The following is a 22319-nucleotide window of genomic DNA, read 5'->3' on the forward strand; positions in this document are numbered from 1 at the left end:
TTTCACTAAAATTTATGTTTTTTGACTACAACAAAAAACAACAAAATAATAATTGAGGGTAGAAAAACAAATGCGCTTCAGATTTTAAATTGCAAGGACATTTGAATCAAACTTTCTTCAACAATTATTATTATTATTTTTATTGCTTAGATGGGTGGACGAGCTCACAGCCCACCTTGTGTTAAGTGGTCACTGGCCCATAGACATCTACAACGTAAATGCGCCTCCCACCTTGAGAGATAAGTTCTAAGGTCTCAAGTATAGTTACAACGGCGGCCCCACCCTTCAAACCGAAACGTATTACTGCTTCACGGCAGAAATAAGCAGGGTGGTGGTAACTACCCGTTCTGACTCACAAGAAGTCCTACCACGAGTGCCAGGTCCTACCATCTGCATATGTGACATTAGAATGTTATCAAAACGTATATTTAAAATGCCATGTTTAACTTGTTACGAATGTGTGTTGTGTGACCGAGTCGTATCGACTTTTATAGATCTCAGTTTTTCATAAAGCGTTTACACAGTTAACCTACAAATTCAATATATGTATATCCGAATCGACTGCTAAGCGTATCGAAACATCTGGCGCAACACTTAATATAAAATTCAACGCCCGACCTGCTGGATTCGGCGAGGCGAACGTTCCAAGCCTGTCTTCACTTCGAAACAAAACAAATGTCACAAGACTAAACTTATCCATTTCTCTGTTTCCTCCTTACATACTACTGTTTATTTTAATTTATGCATTAAAAAATGCAATTTTAACGACTTTTAGGTTTCTTACAAAATGCTGGTATAACACACTGATGTATGTGGTTTTCGTTGCTAGAATTTTTATTATTACATTGTAGTATCAGAAAGTATCGGCCCGTACCGGATCGAGAATTGACGCATTTGAAATGTGGTGTTGGCGCAAAATGTTGGGCATATCATGGACGGAGCACGGAAGGAAAGAAAAGTCGAGGAAGATCGCCAACCAGGTGGACGGATATTGTCAAGGAGGCCACAAACACCAGCGTCCCGGGCGCCATTAAGCAGGCCGAATGCAGGCAACGTTGAAGAAAGCTGGTGCAGAAACTAGACCAAGGTGGTCACGACCTTCAGTAATGAGGAAGCGACAAAGAAGAAGTATCAGAAAAAAACAGTAAAATTTTCGAGTTTTACTATCACGGAATGAAGAAAAAGGGTGACAATCTGGAAAAACTACTCATCGCCGGTAAAGTGGACGGAAAGAGGCCAAGGGGGAGTAAGTCCCAGACGCTGGTCCAATCAAATTAAGACGACATTGGACTCCAGCATCAATGACGCTATCCACTGCGCCCAGGACAGCAAGGAATGGAGGAATATAGTCCAAACAAAAGTGCTCTGTAAAAGTCACGACCTTCAGAACTGAAGAACAAGATACAATGAGGTGCGGGAGTCAGATCAGAAAAAAAAAATATATATAAATTCAATATTTGATCATTCTCTATAATTTTTTATAATTTAAATTACGTTTTAAAGGTAGATTTAAATTAAGGATATAAATCAATTAGTCCGTTCGCACTAAATACTTACAATATTATCATCAACTATAATCTCAAGAAATGAATTAAATTATGCTGACAACTTTTTTCTATTTATTTAATAGAAACTAAAAATACACAAAAACTAGATCAAATACCCCTAAACATTTACATCTCACGTTATTCGTGGTACCCAAACATTGATTGCGCGAAACCGTCTCCATTATCTACAAACAACATTTTAGATACGATTTTATCAAGAATTATCTGCAGAATTGATGAAGAATGCGCGATTTTTTTACCCTCTCTATTCTAAAATCCAAATTCTATTTTATTTTGGTGATTCATTAAGGTGCTCCGTGACAGGTCACGTTATGCGCCTCCTTAAGTAATCCTCCGGAGGACAGACAATGACAATACCAGGTCAATTAGTAACAAATCAATGTACATCGAACACGCTATGCCCTAAGAAGGACTAATTGTATTAATATTATGTAATCAGGTCAAAGACGAGAGAATCATAACGTCATTATTGTTTTGATGAGTCACGATTAGGCATCATTTAGATAGAGAATTTTTGCTATCACTACGCCCTCAGCAATGACGAAGTTTGAAGACAACAGTCGCTGTTAGTACGAATGTTTGAATATTATCATCGCAGGCTGTCAAGTCGTGAATAGCAATGAAAGTTACGTTATAAACAAAAAACTAACAGCATACTTGACTAAATTAAAACCGGCGATCTCCTGTATGGGCGACACGCAAAGCAAGCTAGGTTTTTTTATTTTTCTATTACTTATATGTGTAGACGAGCTCACAGTCCACCTGGTGTTAAGTGGTTACTGGAGCCCATAGACATCTACAACGTAAATGCGCCACACACCTTGAGATATAGTTCTAAGGTCTCAGTATAGTTACAACGGCTGCCCCACCCTTCAAACCGAAACGCATTACTGCTTCACGGCAGAAATAGGCGGGGCGGTGGTACCTACCCGTGCGGACTCACAAGAGGCCCTACCACCAGTAAAAAACCTACGTCACGGAAACCATAAATTACAGTGTTCGATAAATATGCGACAAAAATATGTATGTAATTTTCCACTCACCCTTCCTCTGAGCCACACATCTTGCGAATAATTATTGTACATTTTAAATGAAAATAAATTTATTACATTAAAAGTACTTTGTTAAAAACGTATTTGTAGTCTTCGACCTACGATACTTATCGATAGATTAAAAACGCTTCGAGCCGTTTTCGATAAGGATACAATTTACGATAAAAGTTATCCTTTCTTTTGTTTTTTTTTTGCTTATTTTTTTCCTGGAGGTTTCAACGGTAGGTCCGTTGTAACCTCGAGGGGTTGTACTAAGTTCATCTAAACTTTAAGCGAGTGGACAGTGCTCAGCCTGGCGAGTGTGCTAACATTAGCCCCAGCAAGGGCAGTGCTTCGCAGATTTATGTGGCAGATAGTTAGATGCATAGTTTTCAAAGCTTATTTCAAAATCATACGACGTCTTTTTTTAATACCGCCTCATCGGATTCAATCTTAAAAGTCACCCAGATTAGTGGAAAGATTACTCCACGCACCAACGCCATTAATGATGAACGCATCAAAGCCTATATACTTTCAGCGAAATCCCCGATTAACCAAGTTATATATAATCACCCAGATTAAATATAGTCGGATTTTGGGTCTTTATCTAATTAAGTTACAGTTATTAACGCGAAACTCCGCCTTTGAAACTTTTGTATTTTGTGGCTTAACAACATGTTTTTTAATGCAGATCAGAGTTTGCTAAGGATTTTCAATTCTAGAAAATTACTTCGTTTTCTTCAAAAATAGATACGTTTGCTTGCAAAACTATTAAATACGACTGCAAAAATATTTAGGTGTTCTCAAATAGATAATGCAGCAATTAAGCCCGCATCCATGCACGCCAATGCCACCCATTCACAACCTTGCTACATTTTATAGCACTTGTTAACTCATAACACAAGACTGACCGAAATCAGTTTCCTGTAGGTATGCCTGACGCTCGAAGGATACAAAAAGAAAATTTTCTTCAGAGTTTATTGGACATCGACAAAGGACCTGCGGTTTCAGCCGCGGAAAATTTGTAATTTAGCAAGAACTAGCGATCCGCCCTCGCTTTGCTTCGGAAACTGTAATTTATTATTGATTTCTCCGCTATTTAATGGATGTTATTATACATATCCTTCAATTACTATATCTATTAAAAACACCGCATCAAAATCCGTTGCGTAGTTTTAAAGATTTAAGCATACACAGAGATATAGGGAGAGAGAAAGCAACTTTGTTTTATACTATGTGATAGTGACTAAATATATTATTGCGTTTTCCCAGGATAAAGAGTTAGTTGCCTGTGTCGCACCATCTATAAACCAATTGATTTATTGATACAGTGCCGCTTGGTGAGTAATACACAAACCATCACAATCCGGAACAAATATAGCAGTCATATTTATCATGCCATTTACCATGTTAAAAAATAATCCTATATATAAATCTAGATTATACATTATTTCTGTGTGATATTTCATTTATATTCGTTTAGTCATATTTACGTGAACGTGCAATAAATAGCTAAACATACAAACTTTCACACTTACAATATTATTACGGTTTTATAGTAGGTATGTGTATCTTGCTTTAGGAAATTATATAATAGAAAGCGCATCGAGTGAAGTTAGAGTTCACGGGCATCTTCACTTATTATTATTACAACTATCGTAATTTAGATTGCCATGATAAATCCAGAAACGGGCAGCTGTTAAAAAAAAAGATTTAAAATCTTTTTCCACGCTTTATATTAGGTTCACATGTATGTATGTTTGTAACTGACTCCTTTAGACGCGATTTTGACCCACTTTAAACGGCCAGATTTCATTCAAACTTTGTAGATTTATCGAGTACCGATGACAATTCAATATTTAAAAAAAAATTGAAAAAAATTTATTGAAAAAATTTAAATTCAACTAAAAAATGAATACATAATAAATCATAATAAAAGCTTTTTTTTTAAATAAAATATTTATTTTTTTTACACTATTTTCAATATAAATTTATTAAAATTTATTTTCTGTTTTTTAGTTGAATTTTATATAAAGTGTTTTTTTTAGTTTTTTAAACTATTATTTATTTACGTGAAACTTCTTTAGGCGCCTCGAGAGTAAAATTTAACTAGCGACAGATTCGTTACGGTTAGAGAGAAAAGATACAATTCAGGAAGAGCGAGAGTGAGAAAATAGACAGAGCGTCTCGCGAACCACTCGACCGTGGAGAGAGGGAATGGACAAAGCGAGCTAGGTAATTTATCTTATATACGGCATACCCTATTACAAGAGGAATTTGATTTAAGGATGAAAAATTAAGAAAACCACAATACTAGACACCGCAAAAAAGTGTCACTTCATTCACGTGCACCAAGTTGCACGCGCACCAATTTTTTAATTTTTTATGAATCTTTAAATTGCATTAATTAATGTGTTCGTTAACTGTTATCTGCTACACAAACACCACAGATGCATTTCGGCATGACATTTCGCCTCTATGTCACACAGAAAATCAGACATGGCTGTTGTGAAATTATATCTTAAACCGCAAAATTATTTTAAGTTGCATACCATATTTACGTTCCGATAAAGCGAATCAATGTTTTTCACACAAGTAAGCTTTTACAGGCGCTTTTGATCACGTCTCCACCATCGGATCGGAATGCAGTTCCACCGCTGAGAAGCTTTGGCAAGAAACTTAGGCCTGTTAATATGACTAGAATGACAAGACTAGAATGGACATGACTAAAACAGGTCTACATTATTAAGCAGTGACCAAAGATCTTTACGCTACTGTCGCTGTGTAGGGCGCAAGTTTGAAGAAAAAAACACATTCTCAGAATCACGTTTTCGTCTAAGTTAGGGGTTTTCTCTTATTTATGCGTCTGCTATTATTCCTATCTCACAATCTTCGCGTAGCCGCAGTAGCTTCGTCACGATTTAGACCTAAATGTAAATAGGCTGGAACAAGTCAGACTTTTTGGCTCCCTCCCAAAACGGTTTGCTTGTGTACGACTTGCCAGAGTCTTTGTTTGGACGACGACTCCTTTAACTGCATTATAGCTTTGTTTATTCCACAATTCGGAAGGAACAACACTGCCATATGCATACTTTTTAATAAAACAATTCTATATTTCGTGCTACCATTAATACGAAATGCATGTGTTTATTGGAATGGTAATTCAATATACTTTTTCAGCACTATACGAAAAACCGAATATTCCATTGAATTTTTCAAATTAATTATATCAATTGTATGTAATGTTTTTATAATTAAATAATTTAATGACCCCCTAAGCCTGCACCAAAAGTAGCCTATATTGAAAACCTAGAGACGCGAGCAGTCTTCTTGTTCTTACCTTTATCCCAAGATGCGGGTTCGGTGCAGCATATCTTCTTTTTCTATTCATGCCTATCCTACGTCACTTCTACACTCAAACCCTTCTCTCGCATGTCCTATCACACAGTTCATCTAAATCTTTTAAGGACGCCGCGCCCTTTACACACTACACTTGACGACAGTCTAAGGCGTATTAGTATATAATGATAATAGTATAACATTTTCTTCGGCTTTCACGAGTCGTGAATATAATTTTAAGGAATAGTGTCGAAGCAAAAACGAATGGTCCATGACCAAAAAAACTGTAAACTATTCTAAGCTTCAGATAATATAATGACAATTATATACACGTGATCATACCATTTAATTCAAAATGATATTATCGTAATGAAAACTTTATTAACAGGAACCATTCTATGTGGATATGGTTCCTGTTATTGAATTAAATGGTGGATATGGTATGTGGATATGGTTCTAGCGTCTATCTAAGGTTAGCCGGACGGGTTATTTTAATGTAGATCCTCTAACCGGATCGTATCGATCACAGCTATACTCATAGGAATCAGAGGATAGTTTAATGTGATAAATAAGGTGAGCATGTAACTATTAGAACACTAGGGAATTTCTAGTCTTCTAGAATTTCTAGTGACAGTAAAATCAACAGTATAAAAACTAACCTAAAACTATCTATATGTCGCATCCGGGTCAATAGTTCGGAATATCAACGATACACAAACGTCAAAGTGACAAAATGGCCGTGTCGTGGTGGACGACTTTTAGTAATATTAAGACGGTGGTTTTGATTATTATTTTAAATGATGAAATGTTGTTTTGATAAATATCACAAAATGAAGGGTAGACTCCGTAACGCCACAGTTATAAAATGGCGGTACGTGGACAGAGTCGTGGCATTCGTGTCAGACAGTCAGTCAGTCGGTCTGTCGGTATGTGCAACGAAACTGTCGGTTTATCCTGTCATTGTGAAAGTTGTGTGTGTTGAGTTTCACTAATTATTATTGAAAAGTTTTATTTACTAAACTGAGTTCAATCGAATACGAGTGATGACGAAAGCTACCGCTCAGCCATCCTTGACGTGTGCCGACAGCCGACATATATATTAATACGTGAAGCAAAAACTCTGTACCCCTTTTTACGAAAATTGCGCAGACGGAGGAGTATGAGATTACCCACACTTAAAGAGAATATAGAGAAGAAGTGCAGAATGTTAAGATATTTTTTTAAATTATGTATTAATAATACATTAAATCAATTAAAAAAAAACATTACACGCACTACCATGTATTTGATACACACACATACGAGTTTAAATACTCTTTGTAGTATGTATATGACAGTGTCAAACTTTTGTTATTGCTTAAAGTCTGTGGTCAAATTGGAATAGGTTAATATTGTTTATCTTTAATATTATTTGTCTATAGTGTAGTAGTCTTGGCGAAATCTGTGATTATGTTCAAGCTTATAATTTCTATTAATAATAGTTATAGTCGAATTTCGACAACCGGGCAACCAATAGTCCTATTAAATTCAACTATACAACTAGACTGAACGTAATCTGTGTGTAGGTTTCACGTAAATCGGCTCCCTTCCCAAAGGTTTAAGAACAAAATCGCGTTGCTTCAATCGCGGACAGGTTAACGCGTCTGTTTTTGTTTTTAATATAAACATGTTACCAAAACGGTTCACGACCGCCCCACCCACAGCGTTCGTATTTAACAAGCTTTAAGACATGTGGCCGCTTCATCCCCGCTAAGAACATTTTTGCACGTAAACGTGGGAGACAATGTGTTGTTATTTTTCACTATTTAAGAACGAATTTGTTCGTATTTTTTTTTCCACCGAGTTTCTCGCCGCATCTTCTCAGTGAATTGTGCTTCTGATCCGGTGGTAGATTCTGCGACGCCCTGCTCTTGCTAGGGATAGTGTTAGCAACGTCCTGAGAGCCCCGTGAGCTATTGGCTCGGTGAATCTAGCATGACCCTCCGAGATCAGTAGAATAGGGCGGGAAAAAAAATGATTTTTACTTGCTTTATCTCAGTCCATATAGAGGTACAGAGGACTTTTGTAGTAAATACACAAATGACACCGTACTACATGCATTTCATATTCGCTCTGTTCATTTTCTTTCACTGTTATTATTACAGCCAAAAAACTTTACGAACATTAACTGAGCACCAAACTAGTTTAAGAGATTTCGAGCAAATTTTACTATAAACAGTATATACGGTATTTTTCTGCCGGTAGACTTCTCCACGGTAACTGTATTGCGGGACTTGGGTTCAGGATAATCCATTCGAATTCGCGTCAGGAGAAAAAAACATTTTCAGAAATTCGATATCTCTTTTCGTATCGATATTTATGAATAGTTCAAAGATTCATTGCAATGTTATCAGCAAATGCCTCAAATCTAAAGTAAATTATGAACAGTTTAATTATTAAATAGTATTATAATGTAATTTATTATAATATACATAACTAGCTGTACCCGTCCGCTTCGCTGGACATTTAAAATGAACATTATTATTTCTCATCCCCACAAAGATTCTCATCATTAACGCCCCCGCAACTGGTGTGGGGAGTCCAACACTCATATAAATATTAGCCTATCCATTAAGTACATGTGTTTTCTACATGGATACTAAGTTTCAAGTCAATCGGATGCATGGTTCAGTAGTTATAACGAAACGTCCGTAAAAACCACTGTAGATTTATATATTAGTATAGAGTATAGATATATTGTCTGCCTTTACTGTACTGCGCGAGGGCTGTGTTGAGATTTTGTTTATTTGGTAAATCTCTTGCAGTTAATGTCTTTGATTCTAAAGAAAGAAAAAAACATCGACTTTCCTAATGTATGTATGTACAATTCAGCAAAATATAGGTACAAGGTCATACCTTATGCCGTTCACGATGAGCTGTGCACAATAAAAGTTCAAACGGAATGCGGAGTATTGCCCAACGAGAACAGTAAAACACACAATACCAACAAATTCTGATTTGAATTTAACGTCACTGATGTTATTTTTCAAACATCCCGCCTTAATTGGTGATCTTTGATCTTTACTGGTGGTAGGACCTCTTGTGAGTCCGCGCGGGTAGGTACCACCACCACGCCTATTTCTGCGGTGAAGCAGTAATGCGTTTCGGTTTGAAAGGTGGGACAGCCGTTGTAACTATACTTGAGACCTTAGAACTTATATCTCAAGGTGGGTCACGCATTTACGTCGTAGATGTCTATGGGCTCCAGTAACCACTTCACACCAGGTGGGCTCGCGGTCAGGGTCATCCGTGGTTATCGCACCATCTCTTTTGAGGCGGCGTGTGTACTGGCTGGGACGCCGCCTTGGGTCCTGGAGGCGGAGGCGCTCGCTGCTGACTATCAGTGGCGGGCTAACCTTCGTGCCCGGGGCGTGGCGCGTCCCAGCCCCAGTGTGGTCAGAGCGCGGAGGGCCCAATCTCGGCGGTCCGTGCTGGAGTCATGGTCCAGGCGGCTGGCCGATCCTTCAGCTGGCCGTAGGACCGTCGAGGCGATTCGCCCGATTCTTGTGGATTGGGTGAATCGTGACAGAGGACGCCTCACTTTCCGGCTCACGCAGGTGCTCACTGGGCATGGTTGCTTCGGTGAGTTCCTGCACCGGATCGGAGCCGAGCCGACGGCAGGGTGCTACCATTGTAGTTGCGACTTGGACACGGCGGAGCACACGCTCGTTGCCTGCCCCGCATGGGAGGGGTGGCGCCGTGTCCTCGTCGCAAAAATAGGAAACGACTTGTCGTTGCCGAGTGTTGTGGCATCGATGCTCGGCGACGACGAGTCGTGGAAGGCGATGCTCGACTTCTGCGAGTGCACCATCTCGCAGAAGGAGGCGGCGGGGCGCGTGAGAGACGCACAAGCCCGCCGCCGTCGAGCGGGGGCCAGGGAGGCGGATCTCGCCCAAGCCCTGGCCCTCTAAGTGTTTCGGGTCCCCCTCATATGTCGGTCTGGGGCCCGGCGAAGGGGGCCTAAGAAGACGACGTGCAAGCTGCTCTGCACGCGTTTTACGCAAGAGCATCCGGGTGATGGAAGGCCGGCTATCCTCGACCCACGCTGGTTCTGACCCAGCGGGGTATTTCGTAGGATAACCCATTCAAACCGGCGCCATCTAGGCGGGCTTCGGACAACCTGCCGACCGAGAGGGCTGGTGGTCGTGGCGCCGACGATCGCTGGCCTGGCGTCCCGAGGGGGAGGGTGATGAGAGAGATGTGCTCCGCACTAAACGCTTCACTTTCCTCCCTTTGCCTCTTCATGAGTTCTGTCTCATGCGAGGTTTGGACGTTGGTTGTTGAGGGACAGGAGGTTTTAGTCGGTTCGACTCCGACATGCCCCACCCCCCATCCCCAGTGGAGGGTGGGAGTCCGGCGATTTTCTCCTGACCAAAAAAAAAAAAAAAAAATGTGGGCTGTGAGCTAGTACACACATCTAAGCAATAAAAATAAAAAATTGCTTAGTTGGATGGACGAGCTCTCGGCTCAACCGCTGTTGAGTGTTCACTTAAGCCCATAGACATCAACAAGGTAAACGCCGCCTCGCACCTTGGGACACGAGTTCTAAGTCTCAGTTTTTACAACACACTGTCTTTCTAAGTTCATTTCGCGCATTATCTAAGTTACTGCTTAGTGATAGACATCAGTGTGCTTAGTGCGAGTTTTTTAACGATCTCGATACCGTAACAATTAACTCAAATTTGTTACAGTTGGAGCAGCGCCCCTAGCGGCAAACGTTCCAACTCCATACAAATTTGAGTTAACTTTTACGCGACGAGAACGTTAAAAAACTCGCACTAAGCGCACAGAACGCAAACTCGTATCTTGCACCTTGAGTAATTCGTTTAAAGTTAGATTTGCATTGGAATGGCAACTACTTGCCGTTATTATAGAGCAAAAATGCGTTTGTTATTACTTGAATTAAGCAGTTAGTCCAAACTTGTTCTTAACAATCCCAAATGTATCCAAAAACAAAGAATTTGTTTTTCTTGAACTCGTATTAAGTAGCAATTCTTGTATATAAATAATATATAATCTGAATCTCGGAAACGGCTCCAACGATTTTCATAAAATTTAGTATACAGGGGATTTCGGGGCGATAAATCGATCTAGCTACGATTTATTTTCAGAAAATGTTGTTTTATTCGTGTTTTCAATAATCAACTGTATCGATAATCAACTTAAACATAAACTTTTTTTTTGTGGAAAGAAAATAATAAAGAATATAATATAATATCAATATATAATTCGTATTTAAATATAATTTAAAAAAAATACAATTTATCAAACAAAGAAAATACCGGTAACCCTCTAGTATTATTTAAATGAGAATAAAAACTCATATCTTTCTTCAATTTTAGTCTGTACGTTGATTGGTTTGGCCGGTCTAGTAAATGAAACATTCAGAAATTGTTTTCATATGTGAAATGCTTCTTCCACACTGTAGGATTTCGAAAGTGTTATTATTTTCTTGAAAAAACATAACCAGACTTCATTGAAACAAACAAATCAGGTAAAATAATGATGTGTGTTGAATTCGTGGTGGGCGCATATCACTTCATGACTGAACTACAGAGGCCACCCTACAGTAATACTATATCAATATATTTTTTTAACTGATGCTGGTAACCTCGTGGGGTTATCCTAGCCTTTGTGTCCTTCACCGGACGTATAGGATGAGCTCACGGGGCTCAGCCTGGCGACTTTGCTAACACTAGCTTCGCTGAATCTACCACCCGATCGGAATTGCAAACCCACTGAGAAGATTTGGCGGGAAACTCAGTGGGCTGTCGTAAATTTTTACAATAAACCCTTCGTCGCATTCGACGGGTTCGTCGAAAACGGTGACCGGGATTTAATCATAACAGTGTCCTTAGCCGTTAATAGAACAACTGTTTATTTGGATTCAATCATGAACTTGTAAAAAATGTGCTTACGCGAGTTGATGGTAGACAGGCTTAATAGTATATGAAAAAACAATATAGCATTCGAGAAACATCTTTGAAGAGTTTCAGATCCTAATTGTAACAATCTATGAGTGAATGCAGTGGTTTCAGGTCAATTTAGGTGTTCAGATGGTGGCTGAGTTGAAAATGATTAGATGACATAGAACTCTCAAACAGTGCCGCAAAGAAATCTAATTAATCGTGCGTATATTTGAATACTTACCAAAGGCATTGCTGATTTCTGTACTGGTGGTTGTGGAGGTGGTCCCCTAGTCTTTATATCGCTAGTCTGTCTTCTTATTGCAGGGTGAACAGGGGCCTCCCGTTCTCTGATTAGTTCTCGGGCTGCTAGCGTACCAGATATGACAGCTGAGAGGGCACTGACATTAGCCCCTGGAGATGGCATTGTGGGTCTTGTCTTTTCTGGAGATCTTTGGGGTGAGGGTGCCGGTTGTGGGGGATGCCTTGGAACATCTGTCCTAACTTGGCCATTTGGTGTTGAACCTAGTAAAAGAAAAGGTTTGGAGTTGAAAAATAAACCAGTAATCAAGATTCTTAAGACCACAACTACACAACAAAAAATTGATAATGGGGATCAAATTATTTTTAGACAGTGGATTGACTGTCCTCTGCCATTGATCATTTCCAAGGGCAATGATGGTCTTTCACCATGAGACGATTGTAGGTTTGTCGGAATTCTGAACAATTTTTTTTGAAACAGCTTGATTTCTTTTTTGAAGTGAAACTTCTTTGGGCGCGTTGAGATGAAATTTAACTCGCGACAGATTCGTTACGGCTAGAGAGAAAAGATACAATTTAGGAAGAGCGAGAGAGAGAAAATAGACAGAGGGTCTTGCGAACCATTCGACTGTGGAGAGTCACCATCATCAGGTGGGCCGTATACTCCTCTGCCTACAAGGGCAATAAAAAAAAAACTTGCACGCGATTGGCTCCTCGTGTCACGTACCTGCTGTTACTCCGCGCACTTTTAACGCACATTGTCGATTTTTCATCAAAAAACGCAATCCAATTAATTATTTTGGTCATCATGCTTTAAATATGCATACCAATCAAACACATTATATATAGACATGTTTTCTCTGCTGATCAATCATGAAATTTTGCTGATCAAATAGTTATTTTGCGGACTGAATGTGTATTAAACAAACTCACTTTACTGGTGGTAGGACATCTTGTGAGGCCGCACGGGTAGGTACCACCACCCCGCCTATTTCTGCCGTGAAGCAGTAATGCGTTTCGGTTTGAAGGGTGGAGCAGCCGTTGTAACTATACTGAGACCTTAGAACTTCTCAAGGTGGGTGGCGCATTTACGTTGTAGATGTCTATAGGGCTCCAGTAACCACTTAACACCGGGTGGGCTGTGAGCTCGTCCACCTAGCTAAGCAATAAATAAATAAATAAATAAAAAGAAAACATGTTATTTTAAGCGGACTATTTAAGATTTAATTTTTGACCATTATCAAAATTATTTGCAGAACAAGGATTGCTGCCTGTTTTTTTTTATTGTAAACAAAATCTTTGTATGCCGACCAAATTATTTCAATGCTGTTTTTTTGTGGATTACCAAATTTTTTAATTGCTAAACATTTAATTACTTCTCTTATTTTATTTATAAAATTAGGAAGGTTAATTGTAACGCACACTGCCCAAAGTATTGTAATAATGTTTTGTGACAAGCCAGTGAAGTGACAGTTAACATCATACACAAATGTTGATAAATGTGTAATTGCATTTATAGCAAATATGAAGTTCCACTTTGTGGAATGGGATTCTAAGCTGAAGCCTTTTTTGTATCTTGTACTATTGTTACTGCAGACTATAATAAAACAGCTACACGCAATTATGTATCAAAAATTTACATATTTGTAATAGTAATATGCTGTTTGTATACTAATTGAATGCAATACAAAGAGAAACTTGTTACAGATGAGTTTCACTATGGACTCTGTCTAATAACAAACTAAAAATATATCATTTACAGTGAATTTTTGAAGTTTAGTATTTTCTTTTATTTATTCAAGTTGTGGACACAATTAATATTGCTTCTTTAGTTTATACGGTATTTACTATTTGTAACTCTTTGACCTTTTTATAGTTTTCATGGTCATGGTCATTTTGAATAGAAAATTTACATGAGGTTTTTAATTATTTCATTGACTTACAAAAATTCAATAGATTTTATGGTGTTATTTATCAACATTTGGACACTGTGCTAGTGGTTGTATTTTACTGAAACATACTTATTGACATGTCAATTTTGTCACAAAACTTAAACATTTTCAATATCTGGTAGACCTCATAGGTGTTTTCAACAAGTTTTCAGTTTTATTGATCAAAATTAAGGACAAATTACTTATGCATATTTATTGATGAGATATTTTATTATATCTTATCACATAAATAAACTAGGTTAATAATAGCTCTTGGTACATAATTTTTGCATAAACTGCTTTTGCAAGCATTTGTGTATAAGTATTTTGTCTTTTATTCTGAAGTCCCAATCACCATAACATTTGAGCAATAATGTTGTCATAAAAATATTTGCATTTATACATCACTACATAGTATAAAACAAAGTCGCTTTCTCTGTCCCTTTATCTGTCTGTCCTTATGTATGCTTAAATCTTTAAAACTACGCAACGGATTTTGATGCGGTTTTTTTAAATAGATAGAGTAATTGAAGAGGAAGGTTTATATGCATAATAACATCCATTAAATGGTGGAGAAATCAATAATAAATTACAGTTTCCGAAGCGAAGCGAGGGCGGGTCCCTAGTCTATTATAAATTAAATCCATTTTGAGAAAAAATGTGCACATTTAATGTTAATTTAACATCCAACCTTGTGCCTCTTTTATGGATGACTATGTTTTAATAATATGTTTTTATATTTTACCTGCCAATTTCCCTGTAGGCCGTAGCTTTGGCATTCCCCCAGCAAACAATCCACCGAGCCCAGGAGGTGCACCACCTCCATTCTGCATTGGCGGAGGAGCCTTCACTCCGTTTCCAGCCACGGTTCCGCTAGGTACATTATTCACTTTCCCTGGTATGTATGGTCCACTTTTGTCCACTGTTACGGTCTTTTTTAACTTAGCGCCCTGCCTAATAGAACTTAGAAGCGCATTTCTGTCGTCGGCTCCACCGCCTTTTTTAGATCCTCCAAACACGGGAGGAGGAGGAGGTCCGGGCGGCGGCGGCGGACCAGGAGGAGGCGGCGGTTTCGGAGCCATTTCCACACCAACTAGTACACTGTTACCAAAAATGCCATTCGATTTAATATTTACACCGCGTCGCCACTACACTCTGTATGCAGAATACCAACTGACAAACTAAAGCGAGCATCCGCGTACACAACCGCACGTGATGACAACACTCCATACACGATAACACACTTTGGAGCTATTCATGATACTTTACTTAAATTATTGAAGAACCTTGATCCGAAAGATTAATAATTTGAGGAAGTACGCGCGCACTAGAATTTATTTTTACTACGTTCGATTAATTCTATCAATAACAGGTGTTATTTAAATTGGTTTTGAGTTCATTTATTTGTCCGTTAATTTTGTATTGAACAGACACCCACCGGAGAAAATGTCAATAACTATCAACAAAGCACCCAGTTCGACAGCTTCCAATCCTAGTAAATGCATGAAGTTCACAAAATAGATAGCAAATTTACTAAATTCACAAATGGCCGATTATCAGCTGTCAAAATATGTCTCACAAACTGAAGTCACTGCCATAGACAGTTCTTGTTCACTTTAATGGGATAGGCAAAAGAGACATAGCCCATATAATAAAAATATTTTATGCCAATTAACCTATTACTACCTATACATATTCTAGTGAAAAATATTTTTTTAGATGAAACTAATGTTAGATTGTTTAAAAAACATTTTATAATACACAAGATTAAAATTATATTTTAAACAAACACTTTAGTAGAGACCGACCCACCAAATGACTCCACTATACTTTCACTCAGCGCCCGATTTCCGCCCGAGACAGAACGCAGGCAATGTAGATTCCTACAGTCAACTCTACGACCAGACGCGTAGCTCACTCAAAGAAGCCTTGCTGGGGATGCGTCGAGGTGATAGTAAACGATTCAACGTCGACCATCACGGCATGGCGATGGCGCTAGTGATCTGGGGTTCTTTGCTAGACCAGCCAGGTGGCTCGAAAGTGTGATACATTGCCAACCAGTAGCTCTTCCACAGTAGTTCTGTAGAACTACAGCTCTGTAAGACTGCCATCGTACAGCGCGATAGAGTGCATGTCTGAAGTCGCCCGAAAACTTCACCGCAGAGGAAATCGCCTCGTACTTCCTACAGAAATGCCATATACTGAACTAATATAAAAATCCTTATAAAAGACAAATTTTTATATTAAGTACTTAACAAACGAAAACCAGATATTTTTAAAATTTCGATTAAGGACTACAACAGCTACAAATAAACTAATTTGTGCTCGTGGCACGAGATGCATCGGTGGGATTCAGGGCCGTGTAGTTTAGTAAATTAGAATCGTAGCTTGCTTCGCTAGCGCCTCGTGTCAATAGTGCAGCTTCGGCAGCGGCTCTTTCTGCTGCTGCTTTTTGTTCAGCTATATAAATTTCTCTTTCGATATTTAATTCCTCGTTTTCTCTGGCTTGAGTTTCCCTCATTTCAACATTCTTTCTGTAATTTATAAGTAAGGATGATAGGCATTTAATGGGATCAGCCGGTTGAAGTGAGACAACGTTCGCAATACAAACACGCAAAGCATGGCCCACGGTTTGTTTTAAATACTTTGAATCCTCTGTGATATGTGCATCTTCAGGGCACAAAGTAAACATCTCTGCTTGACTTCGAATGCGAACCAAATTTCCGAGACCATCATTTTCATATTCGCTCATAGCATCTTCGTCTCGATAAATTTGCTTACCGTCGTCGTTAACATAATAACGTCCACAAGTATCATAATAATATGTAACTCCATCTCTTTCTTCTTTGGTTTTGAGTAAAACGCCTGTAGAATCCATCATATATTCACTGGCATTCTCATGAGCCTTGTAAATTCTTTCTCTCGTTTGAGGATCTAAAAAGTATCGCCCACATTCATCATAAAAAAATACATGTTCCTTATTATCCGATAAGGGAACTAATTCATTGTTTTCATTTGGTTGATAAAGTATTGAATCTCCGGAGATTTTGTATATTTTTCGACTATATTCATCAACGTAATAATTGCCTAGTTCATCAGTAAATTCTTCTTTCACATCGGCAGCGCTCAAAATTGAAATAATTGATTTACGCGTGTGTTCTCCAAAAACTGCCACATCCCAGAAATAGCATAATTCAGTGACTAATCTTTCTCTCTCTGTTTGAGGTAAGGCATGATTAAAAATCCGTAATCTATAAAAATCTTCACAAATACACAATTCTTCCTCATCAACATTTTCTATTGATATTTCTGCGCTGCGGTTCAGAGTTTTTAGAGTCGTTTTCAAATTTTCCAACGATGACAATCGTTTCACCAAATATTCTTTTTTATGCGTCAATGCCATAACCGCTGCAGATGTTGGTTCGTTTTCTAGTCGTTTTATACGTTCATCTAGCACTTGGATTTTTTCGATAATTTTACTTATCTCTACATCATGACCAGCGGTACAACGTATCATTGAGGCTAGCTCTTTTCCTTTTTCTTTTAATTCATCTAAAAGCTTTTGAGCTGACGGTACTCTACAAGTTTGAATGTCATCTATAATTTGCTGCAAAGATTTCGTTAAATCACTGACTAAGTGGGGTACGTTGAAATTTAAATGGTTACTCAGTTCGATGGCAAATCCATCATAAATTTTATCTACCCAATTTAATAGTTCATCGGTCGATTCTCGCAATTTAATTTGAAATTCTTCAACTCCTGTGAAGTTTCCGTAACAAATTTTCTTTTCTAAAAGGGCTTCATTGGTTTCTTTATGCATGGCTTCTACTATTTCTATTTCAGAAATAAGGTCAGCTTGGTCCATATTGGATAAAGATGCGCGATTAGATTCAGTGTACTTTTTAAAGTACTTCAAGCGATTCGACATGGCATCAATTGTAAATGATACACATTGCAAAATGTCTTTCGGATAAATATTATGCATATCGTTTTTGAATACTTCAATTTCATCAATAACACGTAACCACTCTATGTGGAGATCAACTATTGCGTCAATCACTCTGTCCTTTGAGCCGTCTTGCACAGCTTCACGGATCCCGCACATGGTTTTAAACACTGCATCTGAGATATCTCTTTTAGTGATATAAATTATGGGAACTTCATAAAATTGTTTAACTTGCTTTATAATTCCAAACAATAAAGAGGTATCATTAACTTGGTCCATTGTAATTGCGTAGTTCTTTATTACTTTATTCAAAATGGTAAACGTACTAGTAAATATTATTTTTCTCTTTATTTTACTATAAATATATCTGTCGTTATTGTATATGCATGGGTGTTTATTCCCTTTGTTTTAATTTTACTGACGTTTCTTTTGTTTGTTTCCTACATTTTAAATATTAAGTAGGTATCTATGATGTTGCACTAAATAGTTTCAAACGTATGCAGGTATAGGTTGGTAATGTTATTAATTTTTAAAGTAGCAAACTAAACAAATCTCTTCTTAATAAACAGTTAACACGAAGAAAAGCAAATCCAAATATCCAATGAGGTGCCAATTTTATTTTATAACTAATACGGATAAATAATTTAATCACCTATCTGATTGCAAGCAACTATTATATTATGAAGGTAAGGTAAAGTTTCATGGTCCTCTTTGACACTTAAAAGTCTCCGGCACAGGTATATTTTCAAGAACAATTTTATTCTGATAGATAGATAGATAAAATATGGAGATTGGAAGTACAGAGGACATCTCAATATATTAAAAAGTGTCCGCTGAAAAGGAGCCAATTAAGGTGGCATCGTAGTAGCAAGTGGAATGATTTTTAAAACTGCGCCTTAAACTATTAGAGTTGGATATTAAATTAAGAAAGAAAGAAACACTTCCTACGTATATAGTAATAAAAATAGATAGTTGAGATTTTAAATACTGAATATTTATTAACTGCACAACTCACGAAAAAAATTAAAATTTTCAACACAGCACACTTCACTCTGTTTAAAACTGCTAACCCCCCCCCATATATTTGGGGGAGGGTGAAGGAAGAGATGTGCTCCGCACGAAGCGCTTCACTCTCCCCCTTTGCCTTTTCATGAGTTCTGTCTCATGCGAGGCTCGGACGTGGGTTGTTGAGCGACAGGAGGTTTTAGTCGGTTCGACTCCGACATACCCCGCCCGCCGTCCCCAGTGCAGGGTGGGAGTCCGGCGATTTCCTCTTGACCAAAAAAAAACCCATATATTTATATCATTTCCAATTTCTAAACTAGAGCTATTTCGGCGAGTCTACCAATAATAACTTGCTTTGTACAGGTGAACACTTTTTCAACTAGTCCCCTATTTAAGAAGGAGAAGGTCCTCCTTACTTTCTACCCTCCATAGAATAAAAATAGGGGTGCTCAATAAAAAGTGTTAATGAGCATGACGCAATAACCTACTAAATGTTATTTTATTTTTCACCGTAGTCACCTGTCAGGTTTATACATTTTATCTTTTTTCTAAATATAAAATTCGCCTTTAATTTTTTTTTTCTACTCAATTTTATGATTTAAATCAATGAATATTTATACTGGGATTAGCCCATTTCAAATTCCAAATGGTGGATATTAATTTTGGTAATAAAATAATATCGTTGTTAAGATAGTGATTTTAAGGGCGTCAAATAGGTAAGTACGAAATAAGCATTTGATTTTCGGCTTTTGCATTAATTTTTCAATTCAGAAAAAAGGTTTTTTGAAATACAAGATGGCGGATGTTGCTGTTGTCATTGTCGTGACTAAGTACCAATAAAAAATAACGGTGTTGAACGGCGAGGTTACGTATTGTGTTCTTTTGTTTTGTACAAATTTTAAACGCTACTTAAAAACAAGCTAAACCTTAAACAATTTTGTCCATTTCAGTTGTTTAGAAACCACTACCTGCTGGTATTCTGCATTAAGTATTAACTACAAATAAGTGCGCTGGCAACTTTATCCGCGTCTACAAATTGTTTCTGAAAAGGTCGTCGATGACTTTGCGAATTACAACAAAATTACAAAGAAAAGTGTTCCGTTGTAATACAATCTTGCTATTTATCGAATACTTTTATAGTGTAAGCGTATAAATATACACAGTATGGCCGGAGCGATGTTATTTGAAAGATCACGCGTCTCATCATCGACGAACAGAGACGAAGACGTCCGCATGACTGACAAAATGGTCAGCACTGGCGAGCTGCCCGAAGATGATGAAGAAAACATAAGAGCAAAGGAGCAGGGTATCCTTAACCTCGGCGAGAAATACAAAAAGGAAGGGAAGGCTAAGGAGCTGGCAGAACTTATCAAAGCCACCAGACCATTTTTGAGCCTCATAAGTAAAGCTAAAGCTGCGAAACTGGTACGTTCCCTTGTTGACTTCTTCCTAGATTTGGAGGCAGGGATCGGTATAGAAGTACAGTTGTGTAAAGAGTGCATAGAATGGGCCAAGGAAGAACGACGCACCTTTCTTCGGCAGTCTTTGGAAGCAAGACTTATTGCTCTGTATTTCGACACTGGTATGTATACGGAAGCTTTGGACCTTGCTACTGCACTTTTGAAAGAGCTAAAAAAACTTGATGACAAAAACCTATTGGTTGAAGTGCTTCTTTTAGAAAGTAAGACATACCATGCTCTCAGTAACTTACCGAAGGCCCGTGCCTCTTTGACATCAGCAAGAACAACTGCAAATGCTATTTACTGTCCTCCAAAAATGCAAGCAGCCCTCGACCTCCAATCTGGTATACTACATGCAGCTGATGAAAGAGATTTCAAAACTGCTTACTCATACTTTTATGAAGCCTTTGAAGGTTACGATGGAGCTGACAGTCCTAAAGCTCTAACAGCACTGAAATACATGCTTTTGTCGAAGATCATGTTGAATCAAGCTGAAGAAGTGGCTACAATATGTGGAAGCAAAGCTGCCCTCAAGTATGCAGGCAAAGAATTAGAAGCAATGCGGGCTGTAGCCACAGCTTCTCATAAAAGATCATTAGCTGACTTCCAAGCAGCCTTAAAAACATACAAACCAGAGCTTGAAGAAGACGCAGTGGTGAGAGCTCATCTTGGTGCTTTGTATGATACTATGTTAGAACAGAACTTGTGCCGAATTGTAGAACCTTACATGAGAGTCCAGGTGGACCATGTAGCTCGCTGTATTCGCTTGCCAGTTGTTCAAGTAGAGAAAAAACTTTCTCAAATGATCTTGGACAAGAAGCTGAATGGAATTTTAGATCAAGGAGAAGGAGTGCTGATAGTTTTTGATGAATCCCCCTTAGATAAGACTTATGAAACAGTTTTAGAAACCATCCATCATATGAGCAAGGTTGTTGACACACTTTACCAGAAAGCAAAAAAATTGTCATAGACTTACGAGTAAATTTTGTTATAGCAATAAAAGTGTATATCAAAGTTACAGTAAATTTTCAGTTCAATCTTTTTGTATTATATGAAACTATTTTTTTTAATGGATTCAAAATTTCATTATTTTAACTCACACCTGTTGTTGTAATCTAAAAAAGTGACATGAAAATGAAAAAAAAACATGTAAAAGATATCATCTAATTGGGGAATGTTTATTTTTTGCTAACAGTTAGTGACATGCATTATTAGCAACATTAACAAATCTACAGCATCTTGAATTACAAAAACTAATTATTTACATGTGTTTAAACATAAGCTAGTGAATGAAAAATTATAATATTCTGTTTTAATTGTGAAATAAAAATGTGTTCTCCAAATAATTGGTTTTGTTAACCTTTCTACCCACACATTTATATTGTGCAAGTCATGACATCAACTTGGCAAATGCTTCTACTGAGCGAAGTTTTCATGATCAAAGATTACAATGTATTATTGGTCATGATCGGATGCCCTTTATTTCATGTCTGTACACTTCTTTAGTAAACAAAAAATATGAAATTTAAATTTAAAAATTCATTTAATTGCTTTAATATAATCTGGTAATTATGTCTAGCAGTTGAGACCCGCATACTACGTCAAGTTTAATTTCACTGCAGTTTTACTACCGATCGCATCTTCATTTACTAAGGTTAATCAACCCTGGGACCAGGCCTGGTATTATTATTGTATCAAAGTAATAATGGAGAGTTATGTAAGGAGAGGAAATTATTATTAAAATTATTTGAGATAGTTCTACTATTCAAGTAGAGGCGTAGACTACCTCACGGCCGCCCAGGGTTGAGGAGTTTCCAGGGTCATAGATATAAC

The 22319-nt window shown here is 37.8% G+C and overlaps 3 protein-coding genes across 4 annotated transcripts in view; 1 reads left to right on the forward strand and 2 right to left on the reverse strand.

Moving 5' to 3' along the window:
- Positions 1-15677, reverse strand: part of LOC149502433 (uncharacterized) — a 37097-nt gene extending 21420 nt beyond the window's left edge. The window contains exons 1-2 of the mRNA XM_089729431.1: positions 14821-15677; positions 12128-12408 (exon numbers count right to left, since the gene is read on the reverse strand). Of these exons, the coding sequence (XP_089585557.1) occupies positions 12128-12408; positions 14821-15157 (618 nt within the window). The 5' untranslated portion in view covers positions 15158-15677. The remainder of the gene's footprint in view (positions 1-12127; positions 12409-14820) is intronic.
- A 712-nt stretch (positions 15678-16389) lies between these two features.
- On the reverse strand, positions 16390-18300 carry LOC149502435 (uncharacterized). Its single transcript, XM_089729363.1, has one exon. The coding sequence runs from the start codon at positions 18298-18300 to the stop codon at positions 16390-16392; it is 1911 nt and encodes a 636-aa protein (XP_089585489.1).
- A 1162-nt stretch (positions 18301-19462) lies between these two features.
- Positions 19463-21829, forward strand: Rpn6 (regulatory particle non-ATPase 6). 2 transcript variants are annotated; one of them, XM_089729434.1, is made up of 2 exons: positions 19463-19742; positions 19977-21829. In XM_089729434.1, exon 2 carries the CDS (start codon positions 20191-20193, stop codon positions 21454-21456), a length of 1266 nt encoding a protein of 421 aa, XP_089585560.1. In that variant the 5' UTR covers positions 19463-19742; positions 19977-20190; the 3' UTR covers positions 21457-21829. The 2 variants fall into 2 exon arrangements, with proteins under 2 accessions (XP_089585560.1, XP_089585559.1); XM_089729433.1 differs by lacking the exon at positions 19463-19742 and adding an exon at positions 19793-19890.
- Positions 21830-22319: the final 490 nt, after the last annotated feature.

This window comes from Bombyx mandarina, chromosome 08 (assembly GCF_030267445.1).
Source record: "Bombyx mandarina strain Sakado chromosome 08, ASM3026744v2".
In the NCBI taxonomy this organism is placed as follows: domain Eukaryota; kingdom Metazoa; phylum Arthropoda; class Insecta; order Lepidoptera; family Bombycidae; genus Bombyx; species Bombyx mandarina.

Bases quoted from the DNA above. Each gene is read 5' to 3' on its own strand.
- LOC149502435 (XM_089729363.1), bottom strand. From the start codon at position 18,300: ATGGACCAAGTTAATGATACCTCTTTATTGTTTGGAATTATAAAGCAA.
- Rpn6 (XM_089729434.1), top strand. From the start codon at position 20,191: ATGGCCGGAGCGATGTTATTTGAAAGATCACGCGTCTCATCATCGACG.